Genomic DNA, 25,000 nt, shown 5'->3' on the forward strand with positions numbered 1-25,000 from the left:
CCCACGCGTGGAAGTGGGAACCTCTGCTCCATGGAGGAGGTTGCAAGCAGTCCAGTCTTCGTCTCCTTCCAGTGCTGCTTGGCTTCAAAGTTGAGCCATTCGATGGTCTTTGGGAGGCCTCAAGCAGGTCTGGCCTGGAGTAAGGAGGTGCATGGTCAGACCCAGTCAGAGCTCCTCTACTAGCAGCGTACATGTTAGAGCTGAGTTTGCAGGGACTTCTGGATTTGGGGCTGTAAGAAGAGCCGTCATCAGGGGATTGGGTGACAGGAGGGCGCAATAAAAGCTGTAGCAAAGGCCGAGCAGGAAAGGAGGGGAGCGGTAGCTGATAACTGAGAACGAAGACCATAAGAGAAGCCTCAGGACGCTGGCAGGCTTGCCGTTGAGACGGGGCCCAGGAGGTCCCGTCCATGTATCCTGGGCTCCACAGTAAATATGGCTCTGGATACAGTGGGCTGCAGGGGCCTTCTGCAAAGCCTTGTTTGAGAGCCTGGAATATAAATTTAAGCCTCTGCCAAAGGAACATCCATCTGGCCCATGGGTGACTTCTAGGTGACCCCAAAGGAGCCATTAGTGAAAAGGTCATATCTGTCTCAGGAAGCACAAAATGCCTATTAGCCTAAGAATTATGTTCACCGTCTCCCCATAGCCTCTGATACATTTATTTTGATTTTCATAAGTCAGACTTTTCTTTCTCTCCTTCTTCCCCTAAATGACAAAATCAACACACTTGCCCAATATTATCCTTTTTTTTTTAAAAGCCAACCCTTGCCTTACATCTTAGAATCAATACTGGGTATTGGTTCCAAAGTAGAAGAGTGGTCAGGGCTAGGCAATTGAGGTTAAGTGACTTGCCCAGGGTCACACAGATCAAACTTGAGCCCAGGACCTCCTGGCTGAATCTGAACCTGGGTCAGGCTCTCAATCCCCTGAGCCATAAAGTTGTCCCTTGCCTATATTATCTTATAAGTGACTGTATTAGTCCCCTGTCCAAGGCTGACCCAAACTGGCATGTGATCAGATCTAGGCCCTCATCACGTCATGCCTCCTCATCACAGCAGCCTCCTCAGTGGCTTATCTTTTCCCATTCCCCCACCTCTCTACATTGCTGGTTGATGGTGAAAAGATAAGCCCTCTACAAACAGGGAGCTTCTGCCCAGCCCGCAGCCCCCACCCTGGAACCCTCCAAATCTTAGCCATCCTTTACTGCCCAGCTCAAATGCCCCCTCAGCCTTTCACAGCCATTCTGGCCCCCTTGGGCTTTCCACTCTTTAGATCCCTCCTCCTCATTCTGAGCGATAGTGCTGATCTGTTTTGTATGCCTTTTTGATCTCCCCAACTCCAAGGGAAGGTGCTTTGGGCAGGAGTCAGGCTACTCCTTTTCTCCTCAGAATTCAATACCCTCCAAGCTCTTTTGGAAGGGAGAGAAGGGTTCCATGGCGCTGTGGCTAGTACTCACTCTTAGTTTAGGCAGCTAGGAGGTGCAATGGGTAGAGAGCTGGGCCTGGAAGCAGGAGTTCAAATTCAGCCTTAGACACTTACACTAGTTTTATGCCCCTGGGCCAGTCCCCTAACCTTGATTCACCTCAGGTTCCTCATCTGTACAATGGGGATAATAATACATTCATCCTTTCCGCAGCACAACTTTCCCAACTGGGGTTTCAATATTTTGCAGGTTGGCATAGAACACTAAATGAGAATTTGGGGCCGGGGTGCAGAAGCCACAGACATTCGAAGGCCAGCAGATGCACTAGAAAAGTTTAGACGCTCAGAAATGCAAACTCAGCGTAAATTTATAATAAGGTACTCTAAGGATCCCATGAGAAAAGGAAAAAGATTCAGACCTCTCTGGTAGGAACGGAGGCCCCCAAAATGTGATTCAGATTTCCTATAACCCCTGAGATGGGTTAGCACCTACTGGATTGTCAAGTACAGTGCCTGGTACGTAGTAGGTGCTTTGTCACTATCTCAGACCCTGTCCTCCAAGCATTTCCCTTCAAAGTCACTGAGAGACTATAGGAAAGGACTACAATAGGGGAAGTCCCAGAAAGACAGCCAGGTTGGGGACTGTTTTCTCCAGCAGTGCTCCCCTCTAGACTTCCTTCTTTGGATGCTCATCAGTTTGAGGGACTCCCTCCTGTGCGCCCACATCTGTTCTTGTCTGAACCTTTGGGACCCACTGAATGTTCAGGCTTTTTCTCAGAATGTAATGGAAGAGGGTTTCATTCCACCGTCTGTGGCTTTTACTCAGGCTGTTACTTAATTGAGGCTAAGATGGATCCTTTCAGATTGCATTGTTTCTGGCTGGGAAAACAATATTCGGGGTGGTCACTGTCTTAACATCATCCAATCAGCAGACCTCCTTATGATCTGGCCCACAACCAACATCCCTCACTAGGATCATCCCTGGTGATCTCCTCCCTCCCCTGCCCCAACCCTAGCCCTGAGGGTGTCAGGAAATTGGGTGATGGACAGCCTTACTTGGGCCTGAACTCCAGCTGGGTAAAATAGACCAGGACTGGAAAGAACTCTGGGTTTCCAAGGCAATTTTTTAGCTTTTGTGTAAGAAGAGGGGGAAATAGTGTCTAGAAATGGCCATACTTAAATTTGTGACTTAATGGTTGCCACTGCATTTTCAAGGTTAGAATGAATGTGAGTGGGAAGAGAAAAAGGAGGTTAAAAAATTCTCTCTTTCTCTCTGTCTCTCTCTCTCTCTTTCTCTCCCTCCCTCCCTCTCTCTCCCCTCTTTGATCTTCCCTCCCTCTCTCCTTCCTCTTCCTCTTTTCCTCTTTCTTCTTCCCTCTCTCTCTCTTCCTTTTCCCCTTTTTTCTCTGTCGTTCTCTCCCTCTTCCCCTCTCTCTTACTTCCTCCCTGTCTCCCTCCTCCTCTCCTCTCTCCTCTCTTTCTTCTCTCTGCCATTGTTTCAGTCTGGCTGGCTGAATAGTCGCTAAGACAGCAGCAGCAGCATATCGATTTCCATTATGACAGCTATCTCCAAGGCTAGAAACTTCTCTAGGCCATTTCTTTTTTTTGCTGAAAGCTCTGATCCCAGAGAGCACGGCAGCCCAGGGAGAATTCGAGGAGGCGTCCCCAAACCCCTGGCTTTGGCTTGTCCCTAGGATCCAGTCCCCCCTTCCTGCCTCTGAAAATCTTTCCTGTTAACCTTGCCTCTGTAGACGGCTTCACTTGAGTGGGCTACAGCATTCCTGGGGAAACAAGCCTTCCATTGGGCTTCTGGGCTGGAGCATCTGTTAAGTTACATCAGCCAGCAAGGCCACAGGCAGAGGCCAAGAGCTAGGAGGGGAAGAGGTAAGGGGAATGGAGCCCAGGCAAGGCCTGCATGCACCACCCGTGCAGGGGGAGCCCAGAAAAAAGCCCCCAGGGACGTCTCCTGGGCGCCTCCGAGCAGCAGCATGTCCCAAGAACTGTGGGGCCGGGGAAAATAAGGCCCGAGCCTTCCCCTGAGCAGCCCGCCTTTTCTCTGGGCATCTCAGCCCGTTCCTGTGTTCTCCACCATGATGGCTCTGAGAGATTCGCCCCAAGACATAATCGGCGCTGCCTACCTTTGCTTTCCCTGCCTCACTGACACTGCAGAAGATGCGTCTTACGCTGCTCCCGCCTCCCCCCAGCCGCGCTGTTGCCAAGCCCGTACAGACGTGGAACATGATTTCTTCGCCACCCGCACAACATTTCCAGTTGAGTTGGTGTTTACGGATCAGCCTTCAGCCGGGTGGTTTTTTAAACCTTCCATCTTAGAATCCCTACAGTGTGCTGGTCCAAGGCAGAAGAGCAATAAGGGCTGCGCCATGGGCATTAAGTGACTTGCCCAGGGTCACCCAGCTAGGAAGTAGCGGGGGCCTCTGGTCTCTAGACTCATATTACCTGTAGCAGAGGAGTGGGGCGGCTAGGACTCCAGCCCTGATGGGAAAGCTGCTTTCTCTTTGTAATCGTTGTTGCTACATTTTTGATATTTATTTTTAGCTTTTCTTAAGTTTTGAGTTCGGAATCCTGTCCCTCCCCCCAGTCCCTGGCCCCTACTCCAAGAAGCAAGCAGTGGGACATCCGTCGTACCTGTGAAATGAAGCCAAACGGAAGCTTTCTTTGCCTGCCCTGATGGGGTTCTATAGCTCTCTGGTGTCTGGGTGAAAGGGACGGTGGCATGGCACCTCCCTTCCAGGTCATTGTGAGGATTCGGCGAGAGAATATTTATAAAGCAGTCAGAGCCGGCCTTTCTATCAGGAGCCTGATGGGGGCACTCGGGACCCAGCCCTCTTCTCTAGGCAGCTAAGTGGCAGATCCTGCCAACTGTGACCCTGGCAAGGTAGCCCTCTGTAAGCCTCAGTTTCCTCTCCGTAAAATAGGGGATAATATTAGATTGTGAGCACCCTGAGGGCAGGGACTGACTTTTGCCTCCTTTTACATCTCTACCACTTAGCACAGTGCCTGGAATATAGCAGACACTTACGAAATTTTTATTTTTTATTTGTTTTTTAAGCCCTTATCTTCTGCCTTAGAATTGATACTAAGTAATGGTTTCAAGGCAGAAAAGCAATAAGGGCAATGGAGGTTAGGTGGTTTGCCCAGGGTCACATAGCTAGGAAGTATTTGAAACCAGATTTGAACCCAGGACCTCCCAGGCTCTACCCATTGAGCCCACCTAGCTGCCACTAATGAATGTTTATTGATTGATTAAATATTAATAAATATTAAATATTACTTCTCAGGGTTGTCATCAGGATAAAATAATTGTAAAGTGCTTTGTATCTTATAGCACTATAATAAATGCTAACTATTATGATTAGGCAACTTCTCAGAATTCTACCCCCCCCCCCCAATAAAACTAAAAACCCAATCACCCTAGCTACTTAGTGCCAGAGGAGCCAGACCAAATCAATACTCCGCACCACGGAATGAAGTCTCAGGTCTCTCCTCTTCCTGTAACAGTTAAAATCTAGGGGAGACTGAGGCATGTAGAAATTAGTTTCTCTCTGCAAGGAGTATTATATTTTTTAGAGGTTTATTAAAGGTTAAAGATTAAAGAAAATGCAGAATAAGAAAAAACACGTGCCTAGGCCAGAGGCCTAGGCAAGATAACCTCACATCATGGAAGAGACACCTCTGCTCCAAAACGGAAGTCCAAAAAGCGCCCCAAAAACCTTTGCCACCAGCTTAAATTCTTCCTCCATCTTGGCCCACCTCAGAATTCCCATGAGATTACAAAGCATTTTGGGGAAGTGGAGCAAAGGCTTGTGGGGATTGTAGTCCTGTATTCTAGTCTATTTTTTTTACATTCCCCCGTTTGATCCTCTGGGAAGAAGTCCTTCCCCAAAGGATCATAAAAACATAATCAATTTAAAGATTACAATAATTTGAGGATAAGAAAAAAAAAGAACAAAACCAATAATTACTGGACGCATTGACAGAAAGCCAGTTAGGGGGCAGTCCCCTTTTGGCATGAAAGTATACATACAAATAAATGTTCAATCAACTACACCCAAAGTTCAATTTTGTGCAACTTGTGGTCTGGAGGCTTCTTCATAGTATCCTCTCCAACAGTTCAGTTCTGGATTCAGAGACGTAGCATCTTCTTTACCTAAAATTCTTCTCAAAAGGAATTTAAACTTTGCAATTTAAATAATGATATTTTTACATTCCCCCCATTATGAGGGTGATTGACAAATACAGAATCACTTAGGGATGCATGGCTGAGGTATGAGGTATATGAATCAATTGGTAAGAGAAATTAAAAAGATATCAGAAAAATCAAAAAGAAAAGAAAAAAATTTCTGGATGAAAATATAGACTATCAAAGTCTTATGTGTAAAAATTCCAAGTAAAAGAAAAATAAATCTATAACAGGTCCTTGAATCAAGGCCCAATCAAAATTATCTAAGCAATGATGCCTTTACCCAGTCAGTAGCCAGGACTACAGAAAGGCACCACACTATGAGACAGAAAAGGGGACCAGATTATAGAAGCCAAGGTTTGGGGATACTCGTCTGTGAGTATCTTCAGAGTGAGTGTGGACACAAGGAAAGCCTATGTCTAGCAATGATAAACACAGTAACCTCGAGTCTTCACACTAGGTTCAAGACCTTTGTATTGGCTTAGACGTACATCAATCCATCCTGTATTGGCTTTTCTTTGGCTCTGTGCAATGGCTCTTGTGTGTATATCTTGTCCTGGAATCATACAGAATCATTAAGCAAAGTCCCATAATTTATTTAAATAATTAGTGGCATCGTTTTTATAGTCACAAGCTTTTTAGGGCATGCATTAGCAAATGTATTTCAAACTTGTAGCACTGAAAAGTCAAAAGGTTAAAGAAAATTTTAATGCTGGTGACATGTGCTTCAAATATAAACATTGGTTTGCTGTCTTTCTCTCTCTGTTTCCCCATATCTACAACTATTATAGTTTTCCTCTTAGTGGGTAAAATTTTTGTATACACTTACAGTTAGAATTTCTTGGGGTGCAGTATGCTTATGTTTAGTGATCAATTGGGGAGACTAGTCCCCCAATCATCATCAGGGGGGATTGTGAATTTTTAAATCTCCATCTTGGTCTAGCACCCAAAAATTGTGCACACCCACACTACACGGGCATGTGCTAGTCAATGACAAATCAGAAATAACTAACTGCCCAGCTGGGCTGTCCTAAGCCAAGCTTGAGCCACCATTGGCACGTGTGAGGCACAGGAAGTGAAGGAGAGAGCAGCCTTCGGAATTCGCTCACTTCCTGTAGACAGGGCTAGATGCCAGTTCATGTTAGGAGCTTGAACAGAGAGGAGGCCCGCAGACAGCTTCCCTTCAGATCGGTCACGTGAGTCAAGGACTGATTCCTTCCACCTTGGCCCTTTGGGCCTAAACTCCCTCTTCCTTGGTCAGAGGTTGAGTAGCCCCTTTCCCTTTTCTCCTCTCTCCTTCTCTCCCTCTCCTTTTCCCTACTTCCATTGTGATTAAACCTCCATAAACTCCATTCTGACTTGAGTGTTCATTTTAGGAATTTCATAAGTAAATTCCTTGGCAGCCATTGTTCAATATTATAATAATCTTAAAAGGTGAAAATTTTCACCACAACACCCCCCCAGCTCACATGCCCTCTCCTTGCTAGGTCACTGACAGAAAGGATGTGTGACTCCTTCCCCACTTGTCATGCCGGTCGTGCCTCATAATGTTCGTGTGTACTGAACAGGGCTCCTACTACGCCCCCCTGCAGCCCAGGCTTGGGCCTGCTCCCTGCAGAATGGAGAAGCACTTGGAGACCCCTGTGTGGCTCTTTCGAGGAGAGGAGGGATGGGGCTAAAGAGAGGAGCTTCCAGGGAATGCAGGTTTCTGGATTGGGGCTGCTTGGTTGGTTTGAGAGGATGGGAAGTAGTTGCTTGTCTTTCTTGCTTCTCTCAGCTACCGCAAGCACAGTCCTACATAGGGTTGCCCTTCTAGTGTTGGTGCCTCCAGAAGACTTCACTGGAGCATGTGTGTGCAGGCTGAGGGCGTCTGTGGCCTTTCTTCTGTCCCCACTGCCTTCCACATCCCTGGAGCAGAAGTCAGAAATGGCCCCCCTCATGGGCTCCCAGGGACTTAGAGCCAGCCAGGCCACTTCATAAGTGAAGAAGCTGGGGCCCAGCGAGCTCAGGGGGCAGCCAAATGCAGGGCTCTAACTGGAAATTCAGGGCCCACTCCCCAGGCCCCACTAACCCAAAGCCTAAAGGGGGAGGAGGACCCTCCCAGAGAAGTGGTAGATGCTAAGGCAGGGATGAGGCTTGACTTTTTTGGACTTGGCCAGTGCTGAAATTTGTTTTGCTCTGCTCTGCTATGTGTTACAAAGGTTTTCAGCTTTTTCCTTTCCTTTTTTCAAATGAGGGGAAAAGAGGCTGGGAAAAGAAAAAAGTAGATCTTTGTTTATTTTAAAAATGAACATTTCTAGAAGTTGAGATGAGGGAAGGAGAGTCTAGGAACCCCAGCTCATCCTCTCTGCCTTTATCCTTTATTGGCCTAGCCCATTCAAATTTAAATGAGACCCCACATGGCAACAATTAAATGTGACTAATGGTTTATCATTTTAATTGAGGCTTTAATCATTTATTTATTATTCATTGCCAGTAACTTTAGGGGGAGCCCCCATAATAGCTTCCTCCCTCCAGTCTTCCTCCCTCTAGGCCCTCGCCTTTTTCTTGCCCCCAGAGGGAAACACTTCCCTTTGCTCTGAGGTGCCCTGTGGGTCCGCTCTGGGCCTAGAGCCTTTCTCCTTCTTGGGTGTTCTGACAGAACTCCTGCCTCTTGGGGGGTGGGAGGGAGAGGCGGATTTTTTCTTTTCCTTTTTATTCTTTCTTTTCTTTTCTTTTCTTTAACCAAAAGCAAGAAATGGTCATAAAACCCCTCAGGAAGTGGATGCTTTCCCACTCCAGATTAGTCTGAGAGACAGCAAAAAGCCTTTCCAGGGCCCTCCCCCTCTCTAACCGGCCCTCCACCCCCTAACCCAAGCCCAACAACCCCCCAGCTCTGAAGCCAGGGGAACCCCTCTTGATGGCACACGGAGAGCTTCCCCACATTCCTGCCCCATTGTTTGTTCCCGCCCCCTCCCTCCTCCGTCCCCTCTGGCCCACTTGGGGAGGCCCCAGCCCCTCTAGGCCATTATCCCCAACCCTAAACTGTGGGAAGAAGGTCGAGTTCCAGGGAAATGGACGCCTTTGACAAGCCACGTCCCTGGCTAGGCTTCCCTTCTTCCTGGCGCTGGACAGATAAGGGGTCGTTGCTGTGGTAACGGAAAGCTGGGCCAAGGCCTTCCTCTCCTTACCTCCCTCCTCCCTCCCTCGCACATCACCAGGGAGCAGCTGATCTCTGTGCCCAGGAGGCTTGGGGAGAGGAAAGCTGGGGGGCCTCTTTTCTCTCTTCCACTGGCCCCAGGGCCTGGGAAGCCTCGGGAAGCCCTCGGGCCTTCGAAGGGGGGTTAGAGGGAAAGAGGAGCCCTCCGACTGCCCCAAGACGGAGGAGGGGCCGAGCCTGGGCCGAGCATGTGCGGAGTCGCTCCCAGATTCAAGAGGGCCTGCAGGGAAGCTCCCCCAGTGGGCAGCTCCCCGGGACCCCAGGAGAACTGGCCTGGGCACCGCCGAGGCATCCTGAGGAGCTGATGGCCTTGGGTGGGTGGCGCAGGTGAGAGAGATGGTGGGCAGAGGGGGGGAGAAGGGGGCTGAGTCAGGCCAGGGCTGGGGGCAGGGCGCCCCAGGAGAGCCCCCAGGGCCCAGATTGGCTCCACCGAGGGAAAGTGGGGAAGCCGTCGGCATCCTTTGCCATTCTTTTGGGCCCCGCCCTCCGTGCCCTTTCTCCCTTTGCCAGGGACTTTCCCGGGAACTGGCCTTCCTCTCTCCTCCCCCAGGCCCAGCCGTGGAGAGCGCCTGCCTTCTGGCCTCCTCACCCGGCTTCTTTCACCAGGCCAGAAGCAGCGCTGCCGGGCCTCCCCTGCCCCTTCCCGGGGACCACAGCCATCACTAGAGCAACCTGGACAAGTTTCCGCTTCCTGCCTCCGAGCCCACCAGATCTGTGGGCTTTGGGGGCGGAGTGCCGGCCTCAGCCCTTCACCTAGTGCCCGCCGCTGCCGCTGCGGCTGGGACACATTCCTGTGTAATCTTGTTACATTCCCTGCCTGGAGGAGGGCAGGAAAGGGGCCTTTGTGCGGCCTGCCTGCCTCCCTGCAGGGAAAACCTGCCCCTCGGGCTGGGGGCCAGAACCCCGATTTCTCCTCGGGGTGTCCCCTTTATCCACCCCCCCTTCTTCCCTTCTGGCTTCTTCGCTCCTTCTGCTTGTCCTTTCCCAGCAAGCAGGCTCTAGAAAAGTCACCCTAATAATAAGGAGCGAGCGAGGAGCAGGCCCGCGCCCCCCTCCTCGGCCAGCTCTGGAGGGCCTTTTTTCTCGCTCTTATTCTCGAAGCTGCTCTTTGATTTTGTTCCTTTGTTCCCTGATTTCTGCCCCCCCCCTCCCCCTTCTCTCTGTCTTTGGGGGCAGGAGGGTGGTTGGGGGAGTGTTTTGCCTGCTTTCTCCATCAGGGGACCAAGCACTGGGCTTACCATATTTTAATTGAACTGTCTTTTCTCAGAGATATATGCTTTAACCGCATCCAGCTGCTTGTGTGTATTGGGAAATCTGACTATAATACAGAGGAGCTAAATTAAAAGAAGCCAGCATTGCAGTAACAATGGTGATTGAATGGGGGAGGGGGAGGTAGGGACCCGGAGGGGGAGGGGAAGAGGCCGAGTTGGGGGCTGGGGAGGATCGCCATCTTCACCCCTTCCCCGCCTTAAAAAAATATGTTTCTGGTCATGTATTTTGGAGAATGTGAAGGAAAAAAAGCTGTGGAAATGTTAATGATATCCACAGGACACTCAGCAGGAAATGAGAGCAATCTGGGACTAATAAAAGCCGAAATGTAATTTGCGCAGATATACGAGGCAAAGGAAAAGGTGCAGGCAGTTTCATTTGGAACATCCCAGAGTTTCACACATTCTGGGCTCATAAAATATGCTGGGGACGGCAGAAGGAGGGCCGTCCAACCTTCGGAGGCGAGCCGCCCGTGCTCAGTAGCAGACCCGCTCCCAAGGCCCCCTCGGGACGTCCAGCACAGGGGCAGGAGTGGAGGGGGTGAGTCTTGTTCCTGACATGAGCTCACCTGTTCAGCAGAGCCAGGCAGTGGAGAAAGTGGTGCCCCATCCTGGGCCACTTCCTGCCCCCTTTCCCTCTCAAGCTCCTTCTAGCTCCTCTGCATGTTGCTTTAGAAGATAGGAATCATATTTGTTGTTGTATTACATCGATACTTTTTGAAAACCCTGACCCTCATGGTAGAATTATTACTGTGTATTGGCTCCAAGGCAGAAGTGGTCAGGGCTAGGCCATGGGGCTCAAGTGACTTGCCCAGGGTCACCCAGCTGGGAAGTGGCTGAGGTCAGATTTGAACCCAGGACCTCCCGTCTCTAGGCCTGACTCTCATTCCACTGAGCTACCCAGCTGCCCTGCAATGACATATTCTTGTTACTTTATATTGATATATTTTGCTTTCCATTGCCTTCATTTCTCAGTCTCACTTCCTCTCCCCTCTTCTCATAATAAAGAATTTAAAAAGAAGCCAAAAAAGTTGAGCAAAACCAACCAAAGGCAGAATGGCTTAGTGGAAGTGCTCCTGGCCTCTGTTTACATGGACAAGTCACTTAGCTTTCCATAGCCATAAAGGGAAGAAGCTGGACTAGATGGCCGCTGAGCTTGCTTCCCACCGGAGCCCTGTGAGCCTGCGTTAAGAGTCACAGTTCCCTGCCTCAGGTTCCCCGTCTAGCTCCCAGAGCTTTAGGACAAAGGCGGCCCTCAGGATTCCAAAGCATTCCCCATCTTGTTCCTGGTGATGACGACATATATTGATTGTCCTGGCTTTTCTATTTCACTTCGCCTCAGTACGTCTAAGTCTTCCCATGTGCTCTGTATATTTCATGTGCATCATTTCCTACCAGCATAGTCAGCTTCTATTACATTTATGGACGATAATTAGTTTAGACATTTCCCAGGCTACATAGATATTCTTAATTTCTGGTTCTTTTCCCCCACAAAAAAAAAAAAATCACTGGCATAAATATATTGATTTGGGGCGGCCTGGTCAATCAGTGGGATAGAGAGCCAGGCCAGGAGACAGGAGTTCCTGGCTTCAAACCTGGCCCCAGACACTTCCTAGTTGACTGACCCTGGACAAGTCACAAAACTCCAGTTGCCTAGCCCATACCACTCTTCTGCCTTGGAACCAATACTATGGAAGGTGATAAGGGTTTTCAAATAAGTAAATAAATATATTAATAATATGGAGCCTTCCTTTTTGTCATCAGCCTCTAAGATCTTTGGGTCTAAGGGTGTGGACAGTTTGATTCTTTCTCTCCCTCTCCCTCTCCCTCTCTCTCTCTCTCTCTTTCTCTGTCTCTCTCTCTCTTTTCTCTCTGTCTCTCCCTCTCCCTCTCCCTCTCTCTCTCTTTCTCTGTCTCTCTGTCTGTCTGTCTGTCTGTCTGTCTGTCTCTCTCTCACCCCTACCTTCTGTCTTAGAATCTAAGGTAGAAAAGAGGTAAGGACCAGGCAGCTGGGTTAAGTGACTTGCCAGGGTACACAGCTAGGAAGCATCTGGGACTAGATTTGAACCTAGGACCTCCTATCTCTAGGCCTGCTCTATCCACTGAGCCACCTAGCACCCTCTTGGTCCCTCTCTTTATGTAATTCCAAATTGCTTTCTAGAATGATCAGACTAATCTGTAGGTTTCATATATGTGCCTATTAAGGTACATGTGTATCCCTGTTAGGATATAAGCTCCGTTTTCTTTTTCTTCGTATCTCTAGCACTTAGCACAACATCTGGTACATAGTAAGTGCTTAATAAATGCCTGATTGACTGACTGATTGATTAGGTGACATTTCAAGCTGACTCAGTCTACTGACTGGATCTAAAACCTAAATTAGGCTGCATTAGTTTCAGTGTGTGAGGATATGTGTTTTTTCTGAAATTCAAGATTTTTTTAAAAAGGAATAGTTTTTAGTTGTTTTAGAGTGTTTTTTTTTTCTTTTTTTGGAAAATCAAATTAGGGGGCAGCTAAGTGGTTCATTGTATAAAAAGCCAGATCTGGACATGGAAGTCCAGGATTCAAATCTAGCCTCAGACACTTCCAGCCGTATGACCTTGGGCAAGTCACTTAACCCCAGTTCCCTGGCCCTTACTGCCTTGGAACTGATTTTAAGACAGAAGGTAATGGTTTTCAAGAAAAGAAAAGAAAATTAGATCCATTTTTGTTGAGGGAGCTGTTAGATGGAACTCGAATTCTTCTCTGTGTGTAGTAAGGAAACCATCGGACAAAGATCAGAATCCTATTTTGGGTAACTTTGGTTTGACACTTCCCTGCAGACACTTTGTGTAATATTTTATATGAGCCACCATGGGATGGAAGTAAAGTGGGGAATTAGGGCAAAAGGCGATTCTCCTTGTTAGAGTAATGGTTGGAATAAATTCGGGGGGAGGGGAAGTCCCTTCTCCTTTTTGAATATTAACCCCAGAGCCCAGATCAGAGAGGGTCTGAAAGGGTGTGGGTTGGTGGTGAAATAGGGGAGCCAGGCCAATCAGTCTCAAAAGACTATCGGGGAGCTCCAGTGGCTCCGTCTAGCTCCCTCCTACCCGGGCCTCAGCTCTACAGAGCCATGATGTCTTTTCATCAGGGAAGAAGGAACAAAGTCTCCCTCCAGCTCCAGTAGTCTTGGCTTCAGGGCACTAGCAGGGGATGACTTGGGTTTACCTAGAGAGAACATATGGATTCTTTCAAGCTTGTTTCTGGAGAGCCATCCCTTCTGTCTGTGCTCCTCAGGCTAACCCCAGCTATCTCCCACCTCCTCTGCTGTTCCTTTGCGGGGCTTGTCATTGCCAAGAAATCAGCTGAACTGTAAGATGGGTTTCTAAAGCTCGGTGTTCCGCAGGAGACTGTCCATTTAGATGACTGAGTTCTCAGGACTTCTCTTTCTCCCCAACATTTTGTCCTGCGGCTCCCAAGAAGAGTCTGAAGAATGAGCCAAGCATCCCCCTTTTTCCAGGTTTGAGTAGGAGAAAAGGGGAAGTACTTTCGGTGGGATCTAGGCTGAGAGAATCCTTTCTTCTGGCTGGCTGTCCAGACAAGGAACCCAGCTCTGTGGGAGAGGCTGTCTCACAGAATCAGGGCAGAGCGCCAAAGGGAGGAGACAAAACCTTGACTCAATTTCTCCAGAGCCAAAAGGCATTCCTAGGGCTCGGGAGGAACCGTGTGCTCTAAGCATGTATAGGGCCAGTTGTAAGCCTTCTTTCCTCTCGCTCATCCCCCATCCCAGCCACCTCCTGCCTGGAGTCACTGGATTCTCCTAGGATCATAGATTTAGAACTAAAGGGACCTTTTAGAGTATCTAGTCCAGCCTCCTCATCTTATCACTTTAATTTCTGTTTTAACCCTCACTTTCCATCTTAGAATCGATACTGTGCAGTGTCTCCAAGGCAGGAGAATGGTTAGGGCCAGGCAACGGGGGTCAAGTGACCTGCCCAGGGTCACCCAGCTGGTCACATTTGAACCCAGGACCTCCTCGCTCTAGGCCTAGCTCAATGCACCCAGCTACCCAGCTGCCCCCAGTCTCGTTGCTTTACAGGAACAAATGGAATCATTTGCCCTTCATGTCACAAGCACTAGAGCTGGGATTTGAACAGAGATTCTCTGACCCCAAAGCCAGAATTCTTTCCATGTTGTACCAGATGACTTGTTGGTTGTGCTTTCGGCCTCCATCTTAGCGCGTCAGGGTTGGGCGGCGGAACACTCCAAGAAAAGGCATGTGTGGTCCCTTAGTGCAAAGACACTCAAGCCCTCTTCCTCGTTGATTTCCTCTCCTGGGACTCTTCCAAGGTGAAGGAACGCAGGGCTGGCTTGCCAGCCCCACAGGCTTCGGTTCAACAGTGGCCACTTTGACCCAGCCCAGCCCAGGCTGAAGAGCCAGGCAAGTCACGTGGCTGTATGCCCCGCCCCCGGGGGGGACTTGCTGCCTGCTGACCTCAGACCCATGCTGGGGGACGTGCCTTTGCAGCACCAGATAGAGAATTCTTGGCGAAGCGTCCAGTGCTGACGCTCTTTTATCCTTCATTAGTATTCCCTCCCTCACTCTGGGGCGCATCATCTGTTTATCTACCTATAATATCTGAAACATGAGGCAGGTGCGGCTGCCCATCCCCAGCACAATTGGGAATAGGCAAAAGGGACATTTCATGCCTACTGTGGCTCCCTGATGCTCTCATAGACGTCTGCTTTAAGGAACAGACAGATTCCAGATGGTATCGCATCCACCCAGGAGGGGGGAGGGGTGCGAGCGCGCGTGCTCCGTGGAGGGGGAGATGCATCACCAGGAGTCAACATGACTTTTCACCTGCCCGGTGAATGAGCTGGTTTCGGTGGCCAGCACGGCTGGGGCACGCTGGAAATTTCAGCTCCTGCTCCTACATTCCGGGACCCGGAAATCCCAAGGGAACGAGGGAGCCAGCCGGAATTACTCTCCACTCTGGGATTTTGATCGGTCCGGGAAAACGGGGAGGGGCGCCCGGAGTGGCGGGGTAGCATTGGGGGCGGGGCGGGGCGGGAAGGCAGGAGTCAGCCGGTTCGGACACCTGCATTGGTCGCCTGGTCCTCGGCAAAGCTGAGCTAGTAGGGCTGTCCAGCCCGACAGCACTGACACAGAACATGCCACGATGTGCACCACTGGTGAGGAAGCCCAGGCCAAGGGGAAAGAGGCTTTCAGCAGGTGGAGGAGGGGAGCGCAGGGAGGGGCCATAGGCGGGACGGCAGCCGCTCCGCTCCGGAGTGGGGGAGAACACGGCCGTCCATTTGAATCCTGTCTCTTGTCTCTGCCCCCTCCCCCACCGCCTTTCTCTCCCCTTCCCTTCCACAGATAAGCAGCCGGAGCCATGCAGTCTTTTCGAGAAAGGTGTGGTTTCCATGGCAAGCAGCAGAACTACCAGCCGACTTCCCAAGATTCCTCCCGCCTGGAGAATTACAGGCATCAGAGCCAGGCAGGGCTGAGCTGCGAGAGACAGCGGCTGCTGGCCAAGGAGTACTACAGTCAGCAGCCCTACCCCGCCTATGACAGCACTGCCTCAGCCGCCGCCGCCGCCGCCGCTGCCGCCGCAGCCGCCGCCGCCGCGGCCGACAAATACCACCGCGGGAATAAGCCCCTTCCCGGGCAGCAGCCGCTGCAGGGCAGAGCGACCTTCTCCAGTTACAGCGTCCAGGAGAACAGCCCCTACCCCGGGCGCTACTCGGGAGAGGAGAGCCTGCAGACGTGGGGAGCCCAGCCGCAGGCCCTAGCCGGAGGGGTAGCCAAGTACGAAGAGAACTTGATGAAGAAGACGGCGGTGCCCTCCAGTAGCCGCCAGTACCCGGAGCAGAGCGCGCAGCTGCCCTTCCGGACTCACTCCCTGCACCTCCAGCAGCAGCAGCAGCAGCAGCAACAGCAGCAGCAGCAGCAGCAACAGCAACAGCAACAACAGCAGCAGCAGCAGCAGCAGCAGCAGCAGCAGCAACAACAACAGCAGCAGCAGCAGCAGCAGCTGCAGCAGCTCCAGCAGCAGCTCCAGCAGCAGCAGCAGCAGCAGCCAAACCCCTTGACGTACCCCAAGCTCCAAAGGCAGAAGATCCAGAATGACATCCCCCCAATGCCCTTTCCCCAGGGCTCTCATTTCCCCCAGCATTCCCAGTCCTTCCCTACTTCCTCCACGTATTCTTCGGCCGTCCAGGGGGGGAGCCAGGGAGCCCACGCCTTCAAGAGCTGCACGGCCCCAGCCAGCCAGCCCCACGAGAGGTCCCTGGCCAGCAATGCCAACCTGACTCCGGGCCAGAGGGTACAAAGCCTGCACAGCTACCAGTCAAGCAGAATCGGCTACGAGCAGCAACAGCAGCAGCAGCAACAGCAACAGCAGCAACAGCAGCAGCAACAACAGCAACAGCAGCAGCAGCAGCAGGCGGCTCTCCAGGGAAGACACCATGCCCAAGAAACGCTGCATTATCAAAACCTCGCCAAGTACCAACATTACAATCAGCAGGGCCAGAGCTACTGCCCGCCCGACACTCCAGTGAGGACCCCCGAGCAGTACTACCAGACCTTCAGCCCTAGTTCCAGTCATTCCCCTGCACGCTCCATGGGCCGCTCTCCGTCTTATAGCTCGACTCCGTCCCCGCTGATGCCCAACCTGGAGAACTTCCAGTACAGCCAGCAGACCCTCAGCACGGGAGCCTTCCCTGCCAGCATCACGGATCACAGCCACTTCATGCCCCTCCTGAACCCTTCCCCGACAGATGGGACGAGCTCGGTGGACACGCAGGCGGTGAATTGCAAGAGTTTACAGAAAGACAAGATCCCCGAGAACCTGCTCTCGGACCTCAGCTTGCAGAGCCTGACTGCTCTGACCTCACAAGTGGAGAATATCTCCAATACCGTGCAACAGCTCCTCATGTCCAAGTCCACTGTTCCCCAGAAGAAGGGCATCAAGAACCTCGTTCCCAGGACCCCGGAGCAGCTCAAAGGTCAACACTGTAGCCCAGAGAGTGGCAGCTACTCTGCTGAACCTGTGGGCACCCCTCTGTCGGAGCCCCTGAGCAGCACCCCGCAGTCCATTCATGCGGAAGCCCAAGAGGCAGACTACCTGAGTGGCTCCGAAGATCACCTGGAGAGGACCTTCCTCTATTGTAACCAGACCCGGAACAGCCCTGCCAGAGTCACCAACAACTCCAAGGCCAAGCCCGAGTCCGTGTCCACCTGCTCGGTCACGTCCCCCGACGATATGTCCACCAAGTCCGATGACTCCTTTCAGAGCCTCCATAGCAGCCTGCCCCTTGACACCTTTACCAAGTTTGTGGCCAGCGACCGGGAGTGTCCCCGTCTGCTGCTCAGCGCCCTGTCTCAGGAAGAGTTGGCTTCGGAGATCATCGTGCTCCAGGAGGCCATCAGCGAAAAGGCGGACAAAGGCTGGAGCGAGCCTCCCGTCCTGGCTAAGGACCCCAGCAAGGCCCCCTTCTCTCTGGAGAACCACAATACCTGCCTGGACCCTGTGGCCAAGAACACCTGGTCCCACCCTGGGGAGCCAGAAGCCCTGCCTGATCCGCTTCACATCAACAAAGGCAACAGTACCAAGGACTTTGGCGAAGAGCTGTTTGAGGATCCCCCCGTGGGCTTCACCATGCCTGAAGCTAAGAAATTACCCTGTTCTCTTCCATATGGGCCCAAACCGAGTCTCCCAGATGCCCCGTCTAATGCTGGGCCGACCGCTTTTGGCTGCTTTCCCGATACCACCACTGACTCAGTGGGTTCTGGGGATAACGCAAACCCTTTCGCTTGGCCAGAGGAGAACCTGGGGGACGCCTGTCCCAGGTGGGGTTTACACCCTACGGAGCTTCCTAAGGGATTGGGTCGAGGGAAGCCTCCTGAGGGGTCCAGCAAAGAGAAAACCGATGAAACCGTCTGCCTGGGCTTCCCAGAGGGAGAGCCTTCGAGCGAGAAGGAAGAGGCACGAGATTTCAAGCAGGAGGAGGTCAGAGAAGTGAAGGAAGAGGAAGACATCCTGGGGTGCCAGGAGCCCAGCAAAGCTGATCGATGGCTGGAGGATAGCAGGCACTGTTGCCCAGCTGGTGACTTCAGTGAGATCTCCTTGCTCCCCTCCTCTGAGAGAAAAGACTTGGAGGCAGAAGAGTATTCCTCTCTTTGTGAGCTCCTGGCCAGCCCTGAGCAAAGATCTGGCCTCCAGGATCCCTCGCCCCCGAAGACCCCATTGATCTGCACCAAGGAAGAGCCTGAAGAGTCCCTCAGCCCAAAGGCTAACTGGGTTTCTCCCTGCCGCCTCTCGGGAGACTCGGTCATCCTCCTGGGTCCAGCAGTGGGTACCGAGTCCAAGGTGAAGAGCTGGTTCGAGTCATCCCTGTCTCACATGAAGCCGGAAGAAGGGGGGACTGCAGAGAATGAGAGCACCGCTCCGGAGAATGTAGCCCCCAGTGCCCCTCTGCCTGGGAAGCTGAATAAGCCAGCATTGCCTGAAAACACTATTGCCAAGAAAGGGCCCATGCCTCGAGGGAAGAGCCTGAGGAGCCGCCGCGTGCAGAGAGGGCTGCCCGAGGGAGAGGAGTCTGGCTGCAAGGCCCCAGATCTGCCCAAGGACCTTTCACTGCCAGAAGCCTGCACCGGGCAGCCCCAGGGACACACCGAAGGTGCAGGGGCTCCTGGCCCGCTGGGTTCTGCCGGGAGGGTGGTGGCGGAAGGCCTCCCCAGGATGTGTACCCGCTCTTTCACCGCCCTCAATGAGCCCCGAACCCCTGGCTCCCACCCACCCAGCCTCACTGGAGCCTCCTCCCAACCTGAGAAGCTGGGGACAAAACAGAGGGCCAACTTCAAGTCTGGAAAGAGAGCAGGAAAACTGTCCCCGAAGGTGGCCTCGAGCCCCAGTGACCCCGCAGCCTTGCCAGTGCCCAGCCTGGCCCAAGAGAACAGCTCCATGGGGTCCAAGATGAAGGAAACGGAGTCTCCAGACACCCCGCCCAAGGACCAGAGGTCCATGATCCTCCGGTCTCGGACCAAAGCCCAGGAGCTCTTCCACTCCAAGCGAAGGAGGCCTACGGAAGGGAGGCTGCCAAACTGCAAAACTGCCAAGAAACTCATTTCTAATAACCACCTACCACCCAGCTTCAAGATGCCTGGCAGTGCCCAGAAAGAGGGGAAAGCAAACAGGAGGGTGAAACTCCCCAAGCCTGCGTCCAGCATGGGAGGCAAGCTGCCAGAGCATCAGCTGCACTCCCTGAAGAGGAAGTCCACCTTCATGTCCCCAATTCCAGCCAAGAAGAGGAATCTGATTCTCCGAAGTGGAGGCAGCCCCGGGAGCATCAAGGAGGAGAAGGCCGAGGCCTCCCCCAGCCTCTTCAAGAGGATCTCCAGCCCCAAAAAAGCCAAATCCACCAAGGGCACCTGTGAACCCCCCCTGAAAGCCCCTCCTCCGGAGACCCCCAACGTCTGCATCAAGATCACCTCTCGAGCTGCCTTCCAGGGAGCTATGAAGACCAAGGTCCTGCCTCCCCGCAAGGGCCGAGGCCTGAAGTTGGAAGCCATCGTGCAGAAGATCACCTCTCCCAGCCTGAAGAAGTTCGCGTGCAAAACTGCAGCCGCCGCCGCAGCCGCCGCCGCCGCTGCCGCCGCCGCCGCCGTGGTGGCTCCAACCCACAGCGGTAGTGCTCTGAGCCCTCCCCTCCCAGAGAAGGAGAGGGCCCTGAAGAAGGCCGGTGCCAGCCCGGCCGGGGGAGAAGCGAGGCCTTTAAACCCGGGCACGGCCGAAAAGCCTCCCGAGGACCCCGGAGAGGAGCAGTTGTGCAGAAATCCCAGCAGCCGGTCCTTAAAAGGAAAACTGGTGAGCAGTAAGAAGCTGGCCTCTGACTGCTTCAAGGGGGAGGCCTGTTCTTCTCCAGAGGCCCCGCCGCAGCAGCAGCAGCAGGGAGGCGGTGGCAGCGGTGGCAGCAGTGTGGATGCTGCCAAAGGTCTCAGCCTGGTGCCCAAGAAGAGGAGCCGGAAAGGGAAGGCGGCGGCCCTGGGCCTGGCCAAGCTTCCCCTGGAGAAGCGAGCCCATCTGGCTCCCAGCCTGCTCCTGGCCTCCAGGGAGAGGGCGGCCATTGGGGGCGTCCTGGCCGACAGCGGGGAGGATGGGGAAGGGGAAGAAGGGAAGAAACCCCGCTTGGAGGACAAAGGCCTGACCCCGGAGCCCGCCGAGGGCAGGGCCTCCCAGCCGCAGACCAGGGCTCAGAAGCAGCCCGTCGGCCAGGCCAGCTACAATGGCGGCTACTCCAAGCGGCAGCGCAAACGGCTCACTCGAGGCAAGGCCAAGAACGTGGCTTCCCAGTGCAAGAGCCGGGCCAAAAGGCGAAGGCAACAGCAGCAGGCTCCCCCCTTGGACCCTGCTGAACCCGAGATCCGACTGAAGTACATTTCCTGCAAAAGGCTTCGGACTGATAGCCGAGCACCACCCTTCTCCCCCTATGTCCGGGTGGAGAAGAAGGACGAGTTCACCACCACGTGTACTGTGGTCAACTCCCCCGGGGAAGAGCCCAAGCCCCGCAAGGAGAAGCCTTCCTCGTCCTCGTCCTCGTCGTCGTCGTCGTCCTCGTCCTCTTCCTCATCGTCCTCGTCCTCGTCCTCTTCTGCCACCTCTCCCACCACCTCCTCCTCTGCCCTGGCCACCCTCCCAGGCGGCGCCTCTCTGCAGGCCCGGGCCGTGCTGCCCCTCTCGTCCACCATGCACCTGGGGCCCGTGGTTTCCAAGACCCTGAGCGCCGCCTGCCTGGTCTGCTGTCTCTGCCAGAACCCCGCCAACTACAAGGACCTGGGGGACCTGTGCGGGCCCTACTACCCCGAGGACTGCCTGCCCAAAAAGAAGTCCAGGCCCAAGGAGAAGGCGAGGGCCGAGGGGCTGGGGGAGGACGCGGCAGCGCCCCCGGACAGAACGCTCAGAGCTCTGGAGAGCCCCTGCCCGGCCGGCAAGCCCCCCCGGCCGGACGTCGCGGCGGCCGACTCGACCAAGCCCAGCGCTCTGAGGTCCAGTTCCCGAGGCCTGTACCGGAAGCTGCAGAGCTGCTACTGCTGCGACGAGCAGAGGACCACGGAAGACGAAGAGGCCGCCGCGGACAAGCCCAGGAAGCACGAGTGCAGCAAGAGCGAGGCAGCGCCGCCGCCGCCGCCCGAGCTGAGTGGAGACACCCAGGAGCACTGGGTGCACGAAGGCTGCGCCATTTGGACTGCCGGCGTCTACCTGGTGGCTGGGAAGCTCTTCGGCCTGCAGGAGGCGATGAAGACGGCGGCCGACGTGGTAAGACCCTCTCTGGGGGCACCTGCCTTGGCACCCTCGAGCCTAGGGACGAGGGAGGGGGATAAGCGTGCACTAAGCGCCCACTGTGGGCCGGGGCCGCCAAGGGCTCTGCAGATGCCGTCTCGCCTGGGGGTAGATGGGAAGGCGCCTTCCTCGTTCTCACAGGGTTTCAGGCCGCCTGGGACAGCGTTCTGGCCCAAGCCAGCACCCCGGCAGGGGGATCAGGTCTGATTGGGGGGGGGGCAGAGCGGCCTGCGATTCCCTGCCCCCCGCTGACCTGGGGAGCCCCTCTGAGCGAGAGCCTTCGACAGGCGCCCCCAGGCTTGCTGCGTTCACAGAGCCGGCTTCTTGCTCGCTGGGGCTCGCTTGGCACCGGCAGAGGCCTGAGCTCCCCATTTCAGGAGGGGGGCTGGCCCGCCTGATGCGCCCCCGCTCTGCTTGGCCCGGGCATCCCTGCTGCGGCCTCAGGTTCTGTCACGAGCAGCCATGATGGGCGCCATGATGGGCGCGGCCGCGCAGCAGCGCAGCGTGGCAGGAAGGGGTCCCGGAAAGGAGCCGGGGAGCCCCGAGATCGGCGTCCTGCACCCCCCCAGCCGGAGGGAGGGAGCCGCGCGGTTCCACAGAGCGGGTGCGAGGCCACGATGGGCTTCTTCGGGCCAGCCCGGGCCTTCCCTTCTCCTGTCGCCGTTGAGCTCGGCACACCACGCGCTGGCAGAGGGCCGCAGGCGCCTTCCCACTCCCGGAGCTGGCCGAGAGGGCGGAGGGAGGCCCGCCTGGGACCCCCGAGGAAAAGGGGCCCGCCATGGCGCCCTTCTCCCCTTCTCTCGGAAAGGGGACGCGTCCACCCCGCGCCAAGGGGCCCAGCTCTGCCCGCCAGGATGGCGGCGCCCCCCACGGGCCTCTCAGAAACGCCCGGAGGACATCCCGCTTCCCAGAAAAGTTCAGCGATGGGGGGGCTCGCTCTGCCTTTGATGTCCTTGCCCGGGGCTGGCCCAGCTGAGAAGCGGCCTTTGCCCCCCAAGAGGGGCCCCCGGGCTTCCCCACAGTGCCTGCCAGGGGGCGTCCAGGGATGGAGCCTCTTGTCGGGCCTGGAAGAGCCTTGAAGGGTGTTTCAGGCGCCTAGACTTGGAGGCAGAAAGACCCCTAGAGATGGCCTAGTGCAGCTCTCCTGCCCCGTTTTACAGAATGAGGAGACCAGCCCAGAGGCCTGAAGTGGCGCAGGGAGCCCGTTCCGGCCCAGGGCCAGGATTCCCACTCAGGCTAGCTCATTCTAGAGCTCACAGGCATTCCACCGAAGTGGTGGGTCAGGATTCGCACCCACAACCCTTGACCCTCCATCTAGCCCCTCCCCCCGTTTCACATTTCACCATCTTGAGTTAAAGTTCATCCAAAATGCAGCTTCCCCTACTGTGCGTCGGGGGCCCAGCCCTGAGCTCTGTTTGTGGGGAGGGGCCTTTCCTTCCTCCGGGGACTCGGGCCGCTCACGCCCCGCTGATTTCTGGGGTCACTTTTTCCCATCTGCCCTCCGCGGCCAGGCCTTTGGCTCACACCGACTTCTCGGGGGGGGGTCTCGTCCCTCCTACTTTTGGGACGTCTGTTTTATGCTTGTTCCAAGCTATGCAGCTTTCCCTCCCCACAAACAGGCGCCTGGATCCCTCGCACCCCGTGCACTGCCTCCGCCCAGGGGCTCCCCCGACACGTGAAGATCAGAGGCCGGCAGGAGGCCGCGTGTGGCCCCCGCCCAGGCTCAGCCCTCAGTTCAGCATCGCCTCTCGGGACGGGCACGGGGGCGCCAGCCTCCCGCGAAGGGGGCTCCGCTCGCCAGCCCGTTCTCGGGGAGCAGAGCCGAAGGCACGGGGCGCCAGCCTCCCGCGAAGGGGGCTCCGCTCACCAGCCCGTTCTCGGGGAGCAGAGCCGAAGGCACGGGGGCGCCAGCCTCCCGCGAAGGGGGCTCCGCTCGCCAGCCCGTTCTCGGGGAGCAGAGCCGAAGGCACGGGGGCGCCAGCCTCCCGTGAAGGGGGCTCCGCTCGCCAGCCCGTTCTCGGGGAGCAGAGCCGAAGGCACGGGGGCGCCAGCCTCCCGCGAAGGGGGCCCCACTCGCCAGCCCGTTCTCGGGGAGCAGAGCCGAAGGCACGGGGCCTCTCCAGCCGACGCCCGGTTAGAGCCCGCCCTCCTCCCCGAAGCCTCAGGAGATGAGATAGCTCTGCGGCTCTTCACAAGGAGAGGCTCCTGCAGGGACGCAGCTATGTGAGCCTGCCACGGCCTGTCCGGACGGCCTTGGATCTGCTCCGGACAAGAGGCCGGCCCAGCTTCTCCAGAGCACCCTCCAGAGGGGTCACGTCGGGACAGCCGGGGGCTGTCTGGGTGCTCCACGAGGACAGCGGCCCGGTGGCTGGCCTCCAGGACCTGCGCTGACGGAACTTGGGAGGGGCCACAGGGAAGCCGCCTCCCGAGCCTCAGTCCTCTGGGGAGGCCGGCCGCCCCCCGGAGTGAGCCGGGCGCCTGCGTGCTGCCGAAGAGCCCAGAGCGCTTCGGTTCCGCCCGCCCGCCCGCCCGCGAGGGGCGGCTTACGAGCCGGCAGTCCCAGTTCAGAGGCCCCGACAAGCCAGGCCTTCCACAGCCATCAATGCACGGGAAAGAGTGTCCGAGGAGGGACTCGAGCGCGGGTCTCCTCTGTTCATGTGGGGCCGCCCAGAGGCGGAGGAGAGCCCACACCCCGGGGGGACGAGGGCCGGCGGCACTGTCTGTCGGACAGAGTGGGGCGCTCGGGCCAGAGGATTGGATAGCCCTAAGGGGGGTTGGCTCGGGGGGGGTGTCGATGCCCAGGCTTAGAGTCCTCAGGAGGAAATCGGGGTCTCTGAATGCCACTGACTGCCTTGTCTTTTTCTCTCTCTCCTGCTTTCCCTTCTTTCATGGATGTAAAGAGATGTTCCAGCTGCCAGCAAGTAGGGGCCACCCTTGGCTGCTGCTACAAAGGATGTCCTCAAACCTACCACTACGCATGTGCCAGTGACACAGGTGAGACCACGGAGCCAGGGCTTCCCACCATTCTGAGTGTGTGTGCACACATGTGAGTGTGGGTGTGAGTGTGTGCATGTGAGTGCATGTCCTTGTGAGTGTGTGAGTGTGCACATGTGAGTGTGTGCACATGTGGGTGGGTGTGCATGTGAGTGTGCATGTGTGAGTGTGTGAGTGTGCGCGTCCTTGTGAGTGTGTGCATGTGAGTGTACATGTGGGTGTGCATGTGAGTGTGCGTGTCCTTGTGAGAGTGTGTGCGTGTGTGATAGTGTGTCTGTGCGTGTGACTGTGCGTGTGCGCCAAGGGGAGAGGGAGGAGGGGAAACTGCACCTTGCAGAGGGGCTCCTTGGGCCGTCCCAACCTCTTGAAGCCCGCTGTTGCACACTGGCTTTCCTCTCTTTGCCGACATCGCCTTGCTCTGGTGGTCGGACCTCCACAGCCCTCGATAGGCCCGGCTTCCACTCTGGCCCTCTGGCTGCCCCCTTCTGTCCAGAACTTTGTTGTCTTTTATCGTCCTGCAAACAGCTTAGTCCTTGTCTTTCCCTGGAGCCTCCAGTCCCGCCTCGCCTCCCTCCCAGCCCCCGCTCGG

General features: G+C 55.1%; 1 protein-coding gene across 6 annotated transcripts in view; it reads left to right on the top strand.

Annotated features, from left to right (window-relative positions):
• RAI1 (retinoic acid induced 1) overlaps nt 1-25,000 on the top strand; it is a 268,555-nt gene that overhangs the window by 236,016 nt on the left and 7,539 nt on the right. For 3 of the 6 annotated variants that reach the window (XM_056804477.1, XM_056804476.1, XM_056804478.1), the window contains 2 exons: nt 15,453-21,393; nt 24,318-24,411. In XM_056804477.1, the coding sequence (XP_056660455.1) occupies nt 15,469-21,393; nt 24,318-24,411 (6,019 nt within the window). In that variant the 5' untranslated portion in view covers nt 15,453-15,468. Of the gene's footprint in view, nt 9,150-9,372; nt 15,266-15,452; nt 21,394-24,317; nt 24,412-25,000 lie in introns of all 6 variants that reach the window. The other 3 variants (XM_056804475.1, XM_056804480.1, XM_056804479.1) reach the window with 3 other exon arrangements.

Source organism: Monodelphis domestica, chromosome 7 (genome assembly GCF_027887165.1).
Source record: "Monodelphis domestica isolate mMonDom1 chromosome 7, mMonDom1.pri, whole genome shotgun sequence".
NCBI lineage: Eukaryota > Metazoa > Chordata > Mammalia > Didelphimorphia > Didelphidae > Monodelphis > Monodelphis domestica.